The sequence below is a fragment of the Pogona vitticeps genome, chromosome 1 (assembly GCF_051106095.1).
Source record: "Pogona vitticeps strain Pit_001003342236 chromosome 1, PviZW2.1, whole genome shotgun sequence".
Taxonomy (NCBI): Eukaryota; Metazoa; Chordata; class Lepidosauria; order Squamata; family Agamidae; genus Pogona; species Pogona vitticeps.
In genome coordinates, this window is record NC_135783.1 from 120,637,626 (window position 1) to 120,656,329 (window position 18,704).

General features: G+C 41.8%; 1 protein-coding gene across 1 annotated transcript in view; it reads left to right on the forward strand.

Annotated features, from left to right (window-relative positions):
* The window catches only part of LOC140707324 (protein eyes shut homolog), a 79,015-nt gene extending 62,547 nt beyond the window's left edge, over positions 1–16,468 (forward strand). The window contains exon 4 of the mRNA XM_078386198.1: positions 113–16,468. Within this exon, the coding sequence (XP_078242324.1) occupies positions 113–439 (327 nt within the window). The 3' untranslated portion in view covers positions 440–16,468. The remainder of the gene's footprint in view (positions 1–112) is intronic.
* The last annotated feature ends 2,236 nt before the right edge of the window (positions 16,469–18,704 follow it).

The window sequence follows — 18,704 nt, forward strand, 5'->3', positions numbered from 1 at the left end:
AGTGGCTGATCTGTAAAACAAGTACCTTTACTCCTTTTCCTGGATTTCTTTCAGGAACGCATCCTATAAAGACAATTCAACTGATTCGTGTTTTTTTAAAAATCCATTTTAGGTCACCTTTGGACCAATATTCCTTGGTAATGTACCTCATCATGTTAAGATTCATCCAAGCTCTGGACCAGTTTCTAGCTTCCAAGGTTGCATTAGGGAGTTCCAAGTAAACAACAAAGAATTGTTCATCATAGATGAGGCCTTAGGAGGAAGGAACATTGAGAACTGCAACGTCCCCATTTGTGATAATCTCCCATGCCGCAATGGAGGGACCTGCACTAGGTATGTGCTGGCTGTTTGTTCTCCTTGCAAAAACTTCCTTCCTTCCCTGATTGGTTTCCTTCATAAAGTCATTGAATGTAGGGTGTTTATTTGTTTATCCATTTAATTGCCTTCTTGATTGCTTGGTTGCCACATGTATCAGCTGTCGTGTAACAAAATTACATCCATTCTCTTTGAATTTTTGCCGCCTTTGATTCACAATGTGGGAGCTACTCCTCTAACTCTAAGAAATAATTTTTCAGGGAGTTTATCTATTTTTAAAAGAGCATTTCAACCTTCAGCCAAAACAAGGACCCCTCCACAGTAGCTTGCGCAAGATCAATAAGAAACAAAGAAACCTACAGACGTGCAATATCAAAAAGACATGATACAAAACGGAAGGAAGGGAAGGAAGAAGAAAGAAGCATAGATCATTGTTCTTTGTTCATATAATGATTGAAAACAGCAAGGAAGAAGAGCCAACAATATGGCTGAGCCTAGGAAGTGGTCTCGCTTCCCGTTCCTCTCTCTGCAGCAGTGAAGTGATTTCTACCAAGTGATGGGCGATGGAGAGCAGAGCCCAGCAGAGCAGAGCTGGACTCTCAGCAGAACGAATTGAATGGATCGGCTTCTCAGTGTTCTCTCCACTGTCGCCAGCCAGATTGAATAAGAAGCAACGTATTTATTTTCATTTTTTAAAAAGAAACCGTCAGTCTGAGCCTTTTAAAGTAACACATACAAAGGTTTTACTCATTCCCAAAGGAGTTGCAAGGCAGGGAGTTCACTAAGATGCTTCTTCTTTTATTGAGCAAGATCTGTTTTTTTATTCATATACACAATACTATAGCCACTTCATGTGAGATTAGGGTTAATCCCAGTCCATGTGATGCCAATGGGAATTGTTCAGTGCAACAGTTAAGAGCAACTTAAGTGAATTCAAATACAATCTACTTGTCTTACATTTTATATATATTGCAAATCCCAAAGAGAAAACACATTTAAAATAATTGAGGGGCTCTAAGGATTTTGGTATGTCAATTTATGGTATGTGTTGATTTATTCAAACACAAGCATACTCACAGAGAGCTGTATTTGACTGCACTTCCCAAACTGAAATACTCGTAGTTCACAGCCATCTGAAATGCTGACAATATTTTAGCCAGAATTGGCTAAACAGACTTTTAAAATATTCTTCTCTTCATTACGTGGTGATGCTGGGACATCAGAAAATCTTCATTGAGATTTCATCTCTGAAAAACCACAGGCCATTAAATAAGCAATTAAACCCACAAACTAGAACTCATGTCTCCATTCCATTGTTTATGATAAAACTATTGGGAGAGAAAGCATAGTTCTGAAAAGCTCTAATATTTTGCTTCACGGCGAGCAGAGAGCAGAAGACTAAGCCTCTTAACAGTGACACAGAACCATACTGTCTCTGAAGACATAAAGCTGAAGTGTTAACCTTCTTTCCAAGTTGCCTTTAAAGTTGTTGTTGTTTAGTCATTTAGTTGTGCCTGACTCTTGGTGACCCCATGGACCAGAACACGGCAGGCCCTCCTGTCTTCCACTGCCTCCCGGAGTTGGGTCAAATTCATGTTGGTAGCTTTGATGACACTGTCCAACCATCTCGTCCTTTAAGGTACAGCAAGACAATTCTATTCATAGCCACCTTCTCCATACTGGAAGTCAAATTATATACTTATACACACGATAACAGAGATAAAGGTTAATTATGTGTGTTGTGGGACATCCATGTGCATTATGGTTCTTACCTGTATTGTCCCCACACAATTATTTCTGGATAAATGAAAAAGCAAAGTGTACTGCTTATATACCGCCCCATAGCACTTCAAGCACTCTCTGGGCGGTTTACAAGTTAATTATGCAGGCTACACATTGCCCCCCCCCCAGAGAGCTGGGTACTCATTTTACCAACCTCAGAAGGATAGAAGGCTGAGTCAACCTTGAGCCGGCTACCTGGGATTGAACCCCAGGTCGTGAGCACAGTTTTGGCTGCAGTACAGCAGTTTAACCACTGCACCATGAAGCCTTTTGTTGAATTTGACCCAACTCCGGGAGGCAGTGGAAGACAGGAGGGCCTGGCGTGCTCTGGTCCATGGTTTCACGAAGACTCGGACATGACTAAACAACAACAACAAAATGAAAAAAGGAAGAAGAAAGGCAGCTGCTAGGTAATTAATAGGTAGATTTGCCCTTGGTTCATGTCAGTGCTCATATCTGATGGAAAGAAACAACCCTAGAACAACTATGTATTAAGAGTATGAGAAAGCACGAGGCTTCACCCGTTTTTCTCGACAATAATATTGGGCTACTAATTGGTGAGGCAGCCTACTGGTGTCAGCAAAATAGGCATGTAGCTGATAACCACCAGCTGTGCTGGCTGGGGTTGAAGGGAGCTGCGGTCCAAGAACACATGGGTTGCCCAAGGTTGGGAATCACTGGCTTCGTAAACGCAAATCAGCTGTGTTTTGTTCTGGCACTTTCAGTGAACATTCTACCAGGATTTCTAAGACCAAATAGTTTCCTCATCTAAATTTTCAAAGGGGAAATCAGTTCCACATCTGGGATAATCTGAAATTTTAGCCTTGTCAGTCAGGAGCCAGTTAACTAATGTGCTATTATTAACCGCTGTGCTCAGATTTTGCAAATCAACATCTTATATTAGATTGTTCTCTCTTCTTATTGCCACCCTCCCTTCCTAGCACTATTGTGTTTGCCAGTAAATTCTTTCCCTCGGGTCTTGCAAATAGCAACTGTGGATCTCTTTCTTGAATCAACCCATCTCACATTAGCACTTCCTCTTTTCCTACTCCCTCCCACCACTATTTTCAGCAATATTGTTTTTTTTCTGACAGTTCTCGTTATATGTACAAGGATAGGAGAGTCTCAATGTACACATTTTTGCTCTAGTGAGAGTTCAGACTTGACTTGATTGAGCACCCACTTTTTTTACTGTATAGCAGACTGTTACCTTGTTACGCCTAATAACAGTGAGAAGGATGAGGGGAAGAAAAAGTTTGTCAAATATGGAGTGGAACAGTTGTTAGAGAAATGGAAAAGCAATCTAAGACCTAAGTACAATACAGAAATGTAGGTCTCAAGAGCAGAGTTGGTCACACAAGGGGAAGAAGCATTACAATCCAAGGAATATCAGTAAGGAAATGGACAGTACTTTAAAGTTTGACCTGATTCCAGGTACTCTGTGTGGACTGAAGGTATACCATATCAGCTGAGGCAATCAAATTTATTTTGACAACCTCAACTGACAGAGCTCTTTCAAGAAAGATAATCCTGCAATAAACCAGACTTTCGCCTGAGTTTGGCAGTAATTAAACTGAATCATGGATGTTGTGAAAACAGCTCATAAAATTACTAAACCAATGTTTGTGTTAAGACCACAGTGTTAGTGGTTGATGAATAGATTGATATCTGGCTGCTTAAAGGCTCATCAAAATGTAAACATGCAAGAGCTTAATTTTTGTAGTGCTGAGTACAACTAGGAAGTTAATTACATCCATACATGAATGTGCTTCCAGTGTCCTAAACAATTCTCACAGTAATTATTCTTATTGTTGCTCTGCATCTATTGGAGCAGCAGATGGCTCCATTAATGTTAATCAATGAATTAAGACTGAGAAATCAAACTGAATTAACAATAAATTCCAATGCAGAGTAGATTATCATCAGATTTTAGACTCTTAGAATAACATAGTTCTCAAAATCTTCAAGAAGAAAGATTTCCCAAGGATAAACTAGTAGTGTTTCAAGTACAGTCTTCATAAGAAACTAGCACTACTTTTCAGACAAGAAAGAAGATAATAATATAGCTATCTGTTAAGACTAGAGTTAATGATGATATAGGTACCCATTTTCCACACAGTTGAAACATATTCAGTACTTCAAGTCATTTTATATTGAGAGTCATTCCAGAGGATCAATTTATTGCATAACAAATCTGTGGAATCTTCAAGGAAACTCTTTCTTTTTGATAATGTATTGGTCATTTGCAGAAATTGCTGTTACTATAGATTTCTCTCTCTCTCCATATCTTTCATATTTGTAAATACGGGCATGTTACAAAAATGCCTCAAGTCTCCAATACTTTCTCCTTCCAAGAGAAAACTGACCTTGTAGCGGCTGCTCCAAGAACTTCTCACTGTTCAGGGCAGTCGATGTGTCAAGCAGTAATTTTTCCAGCATTCAAATCACAATTTGTGATGGACAAACCCCAGCGAACTTGACATGAAATGTCTTTGGCTTCAACAGATTTGATTTGAATTGGTATCACATTTAAATTCATTTAACTTCAGTTTGACTTGGATCTAGCCCAGGGGTGAGCAATTAATTTCTATAGGGGGAGGCCACATGAAAAATCTGAACTATGTTCGGGGGCCAAACCAACTTTACTTAAAAATGAAATGAAACAGTGATGTTATGATTGTTTTTATTTTAAACTTGTTAATCTTCACAAATGCTAAAGAGGTTTTTTGCGGTATGTTAAAGATAAACAACTGATCAACTTTAGACAAAAAGCTATAAATAGTTTTGATGTTCAAAACTGTCCGCAGGCAGGACAGGAGCGGCTCGCAGGCTGTATTTGGCCCTCGGGCCACACTTTGCCCAGGTCTGATCTAGCCCATGCACCTTCTCTTCCCTCCTTAAATCTACCTTGTGAAGAAGGGGGAAGGGCTTCTATGTAGCAGTATGGCTACCATGAGGCTCTAGAATGATTTACTCTCTGGGAACTACTTCCTGCCTGGTTCTTGTTGACCCTGAACATTGCTTATATGCTCCAAATGGCACAGCATCTAGAGTTAAAAGGATCAACAGCAATTCCCATGGTCCTTGACTTTTTAAGTTTTTATTGTCCCTGACAGCCATTTCTGCATCAAGCCCACACTCAGCCCAAAGTCATGGTTTTTCCTTGCTGCTACTATCAACAGGAGTTGGGTAATAGAAGGCAGACTGGCTTTGTTACAAAGCAGGATGGAACTAAGGTAGCATTTGGGCTTCACTTATAAATACCATATTTTTCCATTTACAAGACAACCCACAGTATAAGAGGACCCCCCCCTTTTCTAATACCCAAATTAGAAAATTTGAGGGCAGCGCACGCATGCCCCTTTAATCCTCGCACCCTTTCCCGGCTGCCTTTCCCACTTTCTAAGCCCTGCGGAGCTTAAGAAATGGCTAATGCAGCTATGAAAGGGCAGTGCGCTTGCACCCCTTTGATCCTGATGCCCTTTCATGGCTGCTTCAGGATCAAAGGGGTGCGAGTGTGCTTCCCTTTCTCGGATGCTTTACTCTGTAGCTTCGCAAAAGGCAGGGAATGCGGCTGCCTGCCCTGTATAAAACGACCCTCAATTTTTGGTCCAATTATTTAAGTTAAAAAGTCTCATCTTATACATGGAAAAATACGGTAGCTTGGGGATGCTTCCAAATTTCCTTGGTAGCATCATTCATCACAAGATATTTTTGTTAGATTTTTGCTCTGCATTCACAGCTAGTGGAGGAACTGCAAGCCATCTCTGGCTAGACTTGCAGCTGATGTGAAATGTTCAAGGGGTAATCTTTTACACTGCTAATGGGTCAAACTAGACAATACAAGGTCCCTCAAGTGCTGAAAGTGACATCTATCATTGCACATGGTTTCCCTCACCTTGTGATTTGTTTTCTCATTGGCCATTACAAGGTATCCTAATTGGAGAGGCATGCATCTCTGAGAACATATCATCAGTGCAACAAGAGGATATGGATCTTTCATGATGATGAAGTTTGAGTCTCCTCTTTTGAAAGCGAAACATACATCTCTCCTGCATGTAAATAGAATCACCTAGCCCTGAAAAAGAGACAGGCAGAGCAGCAGCATGGCTCCCCGCCCCTGCAAAAATAAAAAAATAAAAAAGGAGCCTCCACAGGAGATCTTGTCTCAGGCAGAAGGGATGTTGGCTCATTTCAGGACTTGCAAGACTATTCGGCAAAGGCCAAAAACCTTCTTCGAATTGATTGTTTAGATAAGCCCGGATTTAAATTGATTGGCCTGTCTTGCCATTTCAACAAAGCTATTTTTGCAGGTTATCAGGCAGAGTTAACCTCTGTGATATTTGCAGAGGTGGGAAAGAAATTATTTGACTGGAACTAGCAGAAAATGCTACGGGCTCCAATCCTAAGCATGTTTTATAGGAAGTAAGCTTCATTGATCTCTGTGGCGCCTCCTTTTGAGTAAACATGCATATACTTGGGCCGCTTGTGACTCATTCATGCATTCAGATTAAAATGCCACACTGAAGGGGCTGGTCTTCACTGATCCCAACCTTTTCCCCACTCCTATCCAGCCAATCCAGGAGGAAAAATTGTTTACCATATTGATAGGAGTGTTCTTTAGGTCTGTATTGTGCTTCGTTTAATAACCAAAGTCTTCAGGGGCAAGGATATGTACACATATTAAATCTCAAAGTGGCTGAGAATCCTTTAGGATCAAAACCTGGAAAGATTTCTTTCCCGGACTGCACTTCCCATAATTTCCTAGAATCTTTGTCCATCACATATGACTCTCTGAATGCTGGGGAATTCTGGGAAATGTAGTCCCAACAAGTGCCTTGAATTTTTCCTGGACTCTTCCTCCTCCCCACTGCCACCTGACATTCTTACTCCTCAGCACCGTCCCCGCAGCTGATTTTCTTCAGATAACAAAAGGAAAACCAACTGGGTTTCCTTTTGTTAATCCCAGTTATTCAGAACGTACAGTACCCAAACTCCTGTTGCTGTTTGTCTCTTCAGCCTCAGTTAAATGAATTAAACAATTTAATGTTTATCTTAATGCTGGATTGATTGTCAAGTCATGCTTTCTCTTTGGGATTTTCTAAACTACTGCTATTCCACCCATTGTTTTGGGCCCTAGCTGTCTTCATAAGACAGTAGAAAAAGCAGAGGATTTCAAATTGGGTAGGGGATGTTCTGGCCTTATACATATATGTTCCTAGTATGTCTGAGAGATCTTTTTGCATGAGAACATAGATTGCTTTTGGAGCAGAACATGTGGGGAGAATAAATGGGGTAAACAATGGAAATATTCTCTAAGGGCAGAGCATTATTCATAACTATTTGCTCAATTATCGGCACTAATATTGTCTTCTGCATTCTTCTGGGATTTGCAAATTCACTTTGGGAGTCAAACGAGGCTCGCCTGCTCATTTTGCAGTGGAGAAAGTGACAAGCCTTTAAGTTTTTCAGACAACAACTCGGATATCGGGGGTGGGGGGATAATTCTTCCAAGTGTGAGTGTGCTTGTGTGTGTCAATGGAGCCTCAGTGTAGTCAAAGCCATTTATATTGTTTTCCTAACAGATTTTATTACCAAAACCCTTGCCAGTTGGCACATTTGAGCGATTAGCTTGGAATGCGAAAATCATTTGGACCCTGTGGGAGCCTCTTTAAACAAATGAGATTTCTTTTGCAAATGAAGAGAAAGTCACCTGATTGTTGTACATTCACAGAGTCAATTTGGGAGACAGAACCCTTAAATGTTCATGGCTTCTGTCCAAAGAAATTATGGTTTTCAGGGTAACAGTGCAGTGCCTGCCTCACAACTTTGCTATAAAGTTAAACAAATGGGGGGGGGCAGGGAGAGAGAGAGATCTGCCTGTAGGTAGCCAGAGTAGCAAAGCTTCCCCATTTAAAAACCAGGCACAGCATTGAAATGATTGGAGTACTTGTCTCTTCAGTGACTGACTTCTGCCTGCAGTGAGACGAGGTTGAGGAAAATGCAAGAATATGTCAACTCTCCTGTTCCAAACCAAAGAACAGGGCAGAAGGGCTGAGTTCCTCCATTTCTCCATCTGATATTGTTCTGTTAAGAAAAGAACACTGAGACATGTGATTCACCACATTTCTGAGATCTTTAATGGGACCAGAGGACAGAGGCATCTCCTCTCTTTGGTCAATTTACTCAGCAAAATTATGCTACAGATGTGAGTGACAGACAGACAGACAGATGAGCATCAGAATCCAGTGGGGACATCTAAGGATGCCTTCATCAGTGTAATCAGGAACAGCAGTCCTCCCTCTTGCTATCCTCCATGCACCCCGAAGGAAACATTGGAGGCAACATTTAGATGGTACCAAGGGCCACAGGTGGGATGAGGAGAAAGGGGACTTCTGTTATACTGGCCCAGCAGCACCAGCGCAACACTGGATTAAGGCCAAATCTTCTCACCTTTACCGTGTTTGCATTATCTGCAAAGGTAAACAGGGCAAGTTATTTTCTTGTATTTCAAAATAATAGAGGGAAGCAAGTTATTTTGTCCTCTGTTTTCAATAATCCTTAACAAGTGTGACAATTGAAGGGGGACTGTTTGAAGAGACCAGATAGCTCAGTGGTTGGAGGCAGAGGTTGGGAGTTCGATTCCCCACTGTGTCTCCTTGACTGAAGCTGGTGATAATACATAGGGTCCCTTCCAACTCTTCAGTTCTAAAATGATGATGATGATGATGATGATATAAAAGGCAGAGATTTTAAAATGGTGGCAGGGAGGACTGTCACTAAAATACTAAAAATGTATTTTGTGTACATTTGCAGAACTTGGCGGCAGAATGTGAAAGTGATGTTCCCAATATAAATAAGGTTCAGAACCCTAACTGTTTGGGTAATAGACATAAACTATGGTGCTGTTACATCTTGGAATTTGCTAACAAAATAGCTGACAGAAGCCATTGTGAGAGCGGGGATAGTAATGGATAAGAAAGTAGAATTATTTTAATTTCTTCTCAGAAACATCCTTAGTATCAGTACTGAAAACTGTTGTGTGCCCCTAGTCAGCCATTTCTGAACTAAGGCATAGGAGAATTACAAATGCTGGACTAAGCTTTTGAAAATTGTGTTCCTTAATAATGTATTTTTACAGAGATAGGATACATTTGGCAGAAGAACTGTGATACATTTTTAAAGATACAATAGAGCTGTGTTTGATGAGGGTGTGTATATTCACATTCAGAATGTCTGCAGAGAAACTAACATCAGAGACGTTTTGCAGCCTTTTGGTGTGCTAGACCAGTCTGACCATAAATAAATATGAAACAAGAGGAGGGGCGACTACACTGGAAAGCAAAATCAGAAGGAATCAAAATGATTCAGCTTTGCTGTGACTTGATTCACAGCCTGTATAATATTTGAAATTGCAATCAGTGCTCAGACAGGGGCTGTAGATTGACTCAGGACCTCACTGTCCATCCTGGATGCAGTGAGATTCTAATTATAGCCCCCCCACACCCCAAACACACACACACACACACACACACCTTTCCTCTGGTCCCACCTCTGCCACTCCTTTTATGGAGCATAAGTGTCAAGAATAATAATGAGAACCCAGTGATCAGGGGTACCCAGTGTGGTGTAGTGGATACAGTGATGGACTGTGACTCTGGAGACCAGGATTCAATTCCCCACTCAGCCATGGAAACTGATGGAGGGAGTGGATCTGGTAAATCTACTCTTAAAATATCTCACCTGCCTTGAAAACCCTGTTAGGGTCAGTATAGGTCAGTTATGAGTTGACAGGACATAACAACAACAGCAATAAGGTGATCTAGCGCAATCCAATATAAGTAAGAGGTTTTTTAAAAAAACAAAATTTAAATTGGCAGACAGTCACGGAAGAGGAAAAAATGTAAAGGCATGTCTCCCCGGGCCTAAGCAAAACACCCCAACTGCCTACATCATCAAAACACCACAAGAACATATCACAACTAGCCACAGAGGGGAAAAAACCTGTTTGAATCATTCCAGCTTGAAAAAGTAGGAGCCCTCCAGCAGCAGAGGGGGGAAAAACCCAAAAAAGGGTTTTGAACCAATTCAAATCAGCCTTTGCATCATGCAGTCAGTAAAAAATACTTCTGATTACAGCAATCACCTTGAAACTAAAGGTGGCCTTCTTTCCAGATTTACTTCCTGAGGATTTACAGGGGAAGAAAGAAAAGAGGAAAATATCTCCTAGTTATTAAAGTTCTTGGCAAATCCTCCCAATATTAGTGGCTGGTGCAAAGACTTAGTCCATATACATACTGGGATCACGGGAGCAGATATTCATGATTGATGTTCCACTGTCAGGGTCTGTAAAAGCAACCGAGCCAGCCCAGATACTGAAGGACAGCATGGTCCAGTTGAAACAGAAGCATTTCTGAAATTACCTTCTCACTAGCCCAGCACAGCAGGGCACAAAATGGCCTCTGAGACTTCTAGCCCAAGGAAGGGTAGTTCTCCCTTCAGTCAAGTGCATTTCAGAGTGTACACCACCATGCGCACCAGTTTAGGAAGGATTTGTTTGACCTTAATAGTAATCTTATTAGTTACTGTATTTTTCCATTTATAAAATGACACTTTTTTCCTAAAATAATTAGAGGAAAAATTGAGGGTCGTTTTATACATGGTAGTAAGGAGAGGGAAGGGATCAAAGTGCTTTGATTCCTGCCTTCCTCCTCCACTTTCTTGAAAATAAAGAAATGGGAAAATATGGTATCAGCACCATGGCATCCTTGTTTTTAACACATGTCCCTTGGTTGGGTTTTGGGTATGAAGAAACCGACTCAATGTTTATTTTTTTTCTTCAACCTCAGTGGCACCCAGGATAGTAACATTTACATTTAAAACATGAAATATCTGGCAGACTGTTTGCACAGGCAGTGTGTGGCAGATGCCCCTAGAGTAAATGTTAAGCATTCACAAATTGACCTCAAGACAGGCAAATATCTGTAGCACTTAGTGTCATATGATGCCTCTCCACTGTTGCCCCTTATCATACTGTGCTGATGGCTCTTCTCCTCTTAGGCACATGGCATTCATTTACTAAGCAAGAATCTGTTCTTCAAAACAGGAAGTTCCCTTCAAGAAAAACATGGAAAACAAGAAAATAATAATACATTTAAGACTGTAATTGTGTGGTCCGATCCTATGACTCTTCTCAGATGATTCCTTGGCCTGGTAGCAAAAAACACCATCATTATTGTTCTACCAGAATCAGTGTCTTTAACACCAATTAAAGAGTCCTAAAGAGGCATTCCTGATCAGAGGACCTGGCTCAGATTTCATCTGCAACCAGGAGCACCTTTTATCAGTTTGGGCTGACTGCCCAGCAGCACCCCGTAGAAAGTATCTAAAAACAGTAGTACATCATTTGATAATCTCAAAAACAGGTTGCAATAACATTGTCTAGGTAGGGCTGCTCTTGAAAACAATATGCAAATTTCAGCAGGTCCAGAATTTAGGTACAGTGGTGCCTCGCATAACGGGCGCCCCGTATAACGACGAATCGGCATAGCAACAATGTTTTTGCGATCGCTTTTGTGATCACATAACGATGTTTCCTATGGGGAAAAATCGCTTTGCGATGATCGGTAAGCTTTTTCGCTTACCAATTTTCGCATAGTGATGTTTTTTCCCCAGCTGATCGGCGGTTTCAAAATGGCCACCGGGTAAAATAGGGACAGATTCCTCGCTTACCAGGCAGCTAAAATGGCCACCGTATGGAGGATTTTCACTTAAAAGGTAAGTTTTAAGCCCCTAGGAACGCATTGAAGGGGTTTCAATGCATTTCTATGGGCTTTTTAATCTTTCATAGCGACGAATCCGTATAGCGACGATTTTTGCTGCACGGATTATCGTCGCTATGCAGGGCACCACTGTACTGTAGACTTAATTGCCATAACATTTTCATCTAAGTAGACCTACCCAGGATTATACTTATGTCTTCCTTTCTGGTAATGCTATCATATCCCCCCCCCTTTTAATGGATGGATCATCAAGTTTTAGGGGATGTGGTGGGGCTGCAGGTTAAACCGCAGAAGCCTCTGTGCTGCAAGGTCAGAAGACCAGCAGTCATAAGATGGAATCTACGCGATGGAGTGAGCTCCCGTCACTTGTCGCAGCTCCTGCCAACCTAGCAGTTTGAAAGCATGTAAATGTGAGTAGATAAATAGGTACCATCCCAGTGGGAAGGTAATGGCCTTCCATGTCTAGTCACGCTGGCCACGTGACCAACAAAACGGTCTACGGACAAACGCTGGCTCTACAGCTTGGAGATGGGGATGAGCACTGCGCCCTAGAGTCAGACACGACTGGACTAAATGTCAAGGGGAACCTTTACCTTTACCATCAAGTTTTAATGATGTCGGACTTTAATTGCTTAGCAGTCGCATCCTCTAAGTGAGCTAATGTAATAAATAATATTGAAATCTAATTTTAGAAATGATGTTTTGTGGAATGGAAAAATTGCAAAGCAATAAATTTTTGTTTTATTTCTTTTATGAGCTTTGAACCTCAGCGTAGAGATCTGCAATGCCATAGTTTATGCCACTTTGAGCCGCCGTTCCCCCCCCCCCCACTAAAATATAACGTCTGCTTTCAGTTCCAACAAATCTTCCCGGGGCTTTGCTGCTCTTTATGTAATATCAAGGACAAGTGAGTTCTGTATGATTTGTTTATCTGGCACAGCAAAAGACAAAGCAGACACAACAATGGGACTGAACAATACCTAAAAGCTGTTTTTCTAACCTATACCCCCTGCATCCTCCCACACACAAACCAGAAAAGAAAGGCAAAGGTCCTTGAAACATTTCTCTGTGATTTAAGTCAAAATGGTCCTTTAACATGTCCAGAACAGATGCAAGGAGATAGTTGTCCTTGAGCACTTGTTTGATCGGCTTTGTAGACACAGAGCTGAAAGTGAAATGTTGAGATTTTATACAATGAGTTTAGCATCCTCAGGGCATGGTCTTATCTTGCAAAATACAACAGTAACTGTAAAATAGCCCAGCTGGGGACCAGATGATATGAGACACTGAAGCCAGAAACAGACCCTAAAGAGAACCCATGAGTAGAACCGAAAGCACGCCAATGTTGCAAAGTTGACTGAGACAACCTTTCTGCGTTTGTGGAATTCGACTCCCAAGGAATTCCATGCTTAAATCCTGAAGACCAATAATCAAACAAAGCAAGCTCATTTCCATAATCCTGGAGGTGAGAATTGTTCATGCTGTGACACTCAGAAGGTCTCACTAGTTAAAAATATCCCTCTTCCAGTCCTGGACTATCTCTAATGTCTGTTTCCAACCTAAGGAGTCTCCTTGCAAAACATGTGCTGTATCACTGGCTTACAGCCCCTGTCCAAAGAAGGATGGAGAAGATAGGAAATACAAGTATTAGCTCCCCCAAACCCATTTAAATGCTAATGCAGGGGCAAGGGGAACTGGTGATATTTTGGATGGCTGCTGCCATAATCCCTGACCATTTGCTGTGCTGTATTTCAGAGTACCTGTCGTACACAATGCTTGCCTGTCCATACACTAATGGAATTGTGTAGATTAGCTTTGGGTATCAGGCAGGCTCTTGCAGGCTCCGCTATTGGACCTTCTTGTTCCTTAGAGCCAGCAAAACAGTGAGCTGTCGTTCTATATGCTCTTAACCCAGAGGGACAATTTTGGCGAATTCTGTTCCCCTGGGATCCTCCAGGTTGCCCAAAATGGAAAAGATGTATGCAAAAACCAAAACTAGATGTGACTAAAAATACTTCTGTTTTCGCAAAATGGGTAATCTTTCTGGGTGTGAAGCACTTGTGGGGGAGCAGTAGGGGACTCAAGTCACAGGACTTGCTGCCAAGTCATTCTTAGATCGCACCAGAGACTCGACTCAGACTCTATTCAGAGTTTGCTTGTTTTTCAATGACTCAGACTTGACTCACGATTCAGAACCCGCCCAGCCCTCTACTCTTTTTTTTCAGGGGAAAAGAGTTTGTTTTCAATAGTGACTCTTGGTACCTAAGACTCAGACTTGGGACTCAGAGTCAAAGATTTGCCAACATCCCTGGCAGTAGGGCTGCAAGCTGCTTAAAAGGCAAACGGCTGGCTGTGAAGGCTTCCGGGCATGGTAATTCAGGCTGTTTTTTTGTTTTATTTTTTTTTTCAGGAGAAATCCATGCTGTTGCTGTTGCTGAAGGGCAAGGGAGGTTCATGGGGTGCTGCATGTGACACTTTGCCACCTCCTACCCTAACTTAAAATGCCATCCTTAAACTGTATGCCATCCAAGATGGATTCAGACCTCCTGTTGTTTGCTTACCTCATCTGTTTTCACTTCTCCCACCCGACCTGCCACCACAACGCACATTTCAGCCCAGGAAGGAACAAACAAAGAAACATTAGGAGGATAGGCCATCTTGTGTGGCTGCATTTCTTCTTCTCACATTTCACCAATAATTTAGGCACAGCAAGAAAGCATGTTAACTTGGAGCTTCCTCATATGTCCATATCCCTCTCCATGCCAGACAAGTTAATAGAAGTAGCAGTGGAAGGACAGAGATCTGTCAGACGCTGGTGACATAATGGTCAAAAGCAGGAAGTAAGGGCCCAGCTAGACAACATGTTAAGCACATTTTTAGAAGAGTGGTGAAAAGTGTCTGTTTGTCACAGTACGTGCTTTGTTTGTATCTTGAATTTGTCTGTATCTTGCATTGAATGTGCTTTGTTTTATGATTGACCACTACCACAAAATGTAAACAAAGGCTTGACTTGCAAGTCTGATTGATGAGACACATACCTCTGGGACAATTCCATGGTAGGGAGGAAAATAATTTAATTGCAGGAAGTGTAACACCTAGTTTTACCTGAAGTCAATAAAGTTGCTTTTGCAATCAGCCTTTTCACACTCAGCTTTAAAGTGTGCAGCAAGCCCTGTGCAGGTTTTCTCCTGAATACCTGAGGCTTCAAAGACTGCAGAGTGGCAGGATCATGGCACCTCATCCTGTCCCCTACATCACCATACGTGCTATCCCAGCTCCTTTTCTACTTCGTCTCTAACCTTGCTGCATTGAACAGCATGGTCTGAAGTAGAGGTCTGTTGCTTTTCACCTGAACAAAGGTTGAATATTCTCTATGACATGGGGCCAGCTTTTCCAGCAACGACCCCAAGCCTCATTTAAGCAAAGTTGACGAGAAGTCCATTGCAAATTGTGCTGCTCAACACACCAAGATTGGGGGCAGAGGGGGACAAGTCTAGCATGTACAACCCTGTTCTCTCCCCTGCCTTGCCTACACATCATCGTTTTGTTCCTCTATGAAAGACTACATGGGGACCAACTCAGGTTTTAAACCTGCACGTATACAGACAATTCTAGATGTTATGTTCCTTGTGGCCTATTTGCAGTTCTACCATAATATGGCTACAAGCACAGAACCCTTTGAGCCACTGATGTAGAGAGGAGTCAATCTTGCTGTTCTCAATAGGGCAATAGAAGTGGAACTACAAAGTGACATATTTGTGCTTAGGTCTTCTCTGAGGACTGCGCTAATAGCACTGCTGGGAAGTATCTCTAGAGATCAGATCCTGGAAAAACAGAATTGCACTAATAGGATGGATAAGGGGAATCCACAGAAGTGATTCCCCTACACCATCTGTGTGCATAGCCAGTGTATTCTGTACGGCTGTGGGATGCTCCAGAACATGGGAACAAGTGAAAGCTCAGAGGAAATCTTGTGGGGAAAATTACTTCCACCCCTCTTCTGTCAGTGGACGCCTCCGATAAGACAAAGGAACATTTGTGAATGAATAGAGTCCTTCTGGTCCCTTCTGGGTATTTCAGGACACAAGCCAGTAGCCCAGATCCTCTTGCCTAGTTATGCTGATGCAACACAGACACTGGCTGAAATCTTATTGCTCATTGTATTAATCCACCCTAAATCTGGCCCATTGAACCAGTGGGATTTGGAGACTCAGCTTCTCTATACATTCCATTGATTCAAACAGGCCTACTAGAGTTACGGCTTACTACGCTAAAGTAAGCTGCAGTTAAAGTTGGCCCATTTCAATCAGTTGAACCTATGAAGCAATTGACTCACCAAATCTCAATTGATACAATAGCCCTACTCTAGTGCAATTTACTATAATTAACAGAACTTCAGCCAATGGATTCTAATTAGAGGTGGGGATGAATATAAAAACAGATCACTTTTTCCAACGAATATAGCCAATTTGTTAAATATTCGTTGATCTGTATTTGTGGGTTCCAGAGACCCCCATGAATACAAAGGGATGAATATTTACCTGTTTTTATCCGTCCTTCATATTAAAAAAATAAACAAAACCAAAAAACCACCATTCTGCCTACCGGCTGCCAATCAGCTGATCGGTTGCAGATAGGCAGCCACCACCCCACACAGCCACCCAATACCACAGCCTGCCCCACCCCCTTCCTTTCCCTACTTTAGGCCCCACCCCACCCCCACCAACACCCTCTTACCTTAATCACTGTTGCCAAGGTCTTTTGGGCTTGGAGCCACGGCATGTAAAAAGGGAGACAGGCTGCCCTTTGCAAAGATGGTGGCTGCGGCTTCATTTAGGGTAGGGAAGCTGCAACTGCCATCTTTGCAAAGGGCAGCCAGTCTCCCTTTTTGCAGGCCATGGCTGCAAAGGCCTGATGGAGACCTCAGCAGCAGCTATGAAGGTCAGGGGGTATCAGTGGAAGTTGGGTGGGGGCTAAGGTAGACAAAGGAAGGAGATGGGGGGTAGGCTGTTGGGTTGGCTGGCTGTGGGGGGGGGGGGCTGCCTATCGGCTTCTGATCAGCTGATTGGCAGCCGGTAGGTAGAATGGGCTTCTGTGCCCTGTGGTAAACTCTCCTGAGGGGACCAAATTTGTGGGTGAATAACTCGGATGTCCGATATCCAATCTTCCCCAAAATTGGCAGGCATGTTGGGGAAAGACATAGGAAGCTACTTTGTGATTCCCAAGTCTCTAAGTACCTGGGGGGAGCTTTCCTGGGGGGTCCTCTTTGTGACTATATAACTTGGGGATCTGTGATCCAATGTTAACCCAACTTTCAGAAGTTGTAGAAAAGCATCAGAGGAAGCTCCCTTGCAAATGTGGTGTCTCTAGGTCTTCAGGGGCCAGCATTATAGCCATTTTAAGTGCAGATGAATCGACAGGTTGGTTCATCAATTTGTCAAAGAGTATTCATATATTCATATTCGTTGATCCGTTAACTTTGACGAATAACGGATCAAAACGAATCACCATTTTTTATTTCTAATTCATCTCTAATTCTAATGTATAAAACATATGCTACAATAAATCTGTTCATACTTACCATACAAATTCTTGTGGCTTTTACAACCAATAAGAAAGTTATAAAATAGTAAGGATGATGAAGATGAATACCACCCACCACTTGCCTATGCTTCCCTGTGTTTTTCTGTCGTATGGAGAAATTTTAAATACTTGCCAGTATTTTTCACATTGTTAAATCAAAATCGGCTTCCTTTACTCCCACTACAGGCAATCTTTTTTTTTTTTTTACAAAAGCTTATAATGAATTTTTAGTCCAGTATTTTTTTTAAATCAGTTCTTTGGGTTTTGAAACATTTATCTCTGAAGATCAGTCTTTGAATGCATAAGCAGCCAAAGATTTAGAGATGAAGCCTTTTTATCATAGAACAGAAAAATCTGGAAGTCTTTTGTCACAAAGCAAGACGACACTGGGTTTAATTTGGGTCAGAAGGTTCCTATCGTTTTGTGTGTTTTAAATGAAACAGGGATCACCAATGGAATATAAAACTATTGTCCAACTAAAATGTGCTCCAGAATGTCAAAAACGCTGAAAGGAGTTAGGCTTCTTATACATTGTATTGATTTGGGCTAGTATATGATACAGGGCAAGGTTTACTAGAGAAAAATTCCTGCTGCGCAATGGCCTATATCGGTTGCCTGGCTTTTATACATGGCACCCATTTAAAAGGGCTCAGAATTTTTCTGTTTTCCTCCACTTGGCTACCCATAGAATTTGTATTACCCTTCAAAATAAAAGAGGAGAAACTGAAAGAAAATCCCTTTTCTTAGTAACTCCTTTGAGGGCACTGGAATAATGATGCCTGCCAGCATTCTACCTCCTGTGTTTCCCTCTTCTTGTTTTCTCACTTGCTGTTCTTACTCACTGAATTTATTTTAAGGAATTTTCCCCTTCAAAGAAATAATAGACAATTGTTTAAGTAATGGTACCCCTTTGGTGCTGCTTTTTTAAGTAGAGATAAGAGCCTTTCCTCTAATTACAGCACACCCTAGATTTTATTCTGTATACTTTTCCTGTTTTTATTTTCTTCAAACACCAAGCTTCAGTGTGATTTGCCACATCTCATCTCATTTCAGTGCTTTCCCCCTCTTCTTGTGTGATACAGGCAAGAGAGTTTGCGGCTGCAAATTAATTCGGCTCACCTTGTTCACCAAATACATCTTGAAACACATTAGCTGTGCCAGTTCATGTAGTACTTACAATAAGAAAGCCTCCTCCCAAAAGCCAGGGATGGGTTCAAATAAGTAGATTTTGCATTGCAGAAA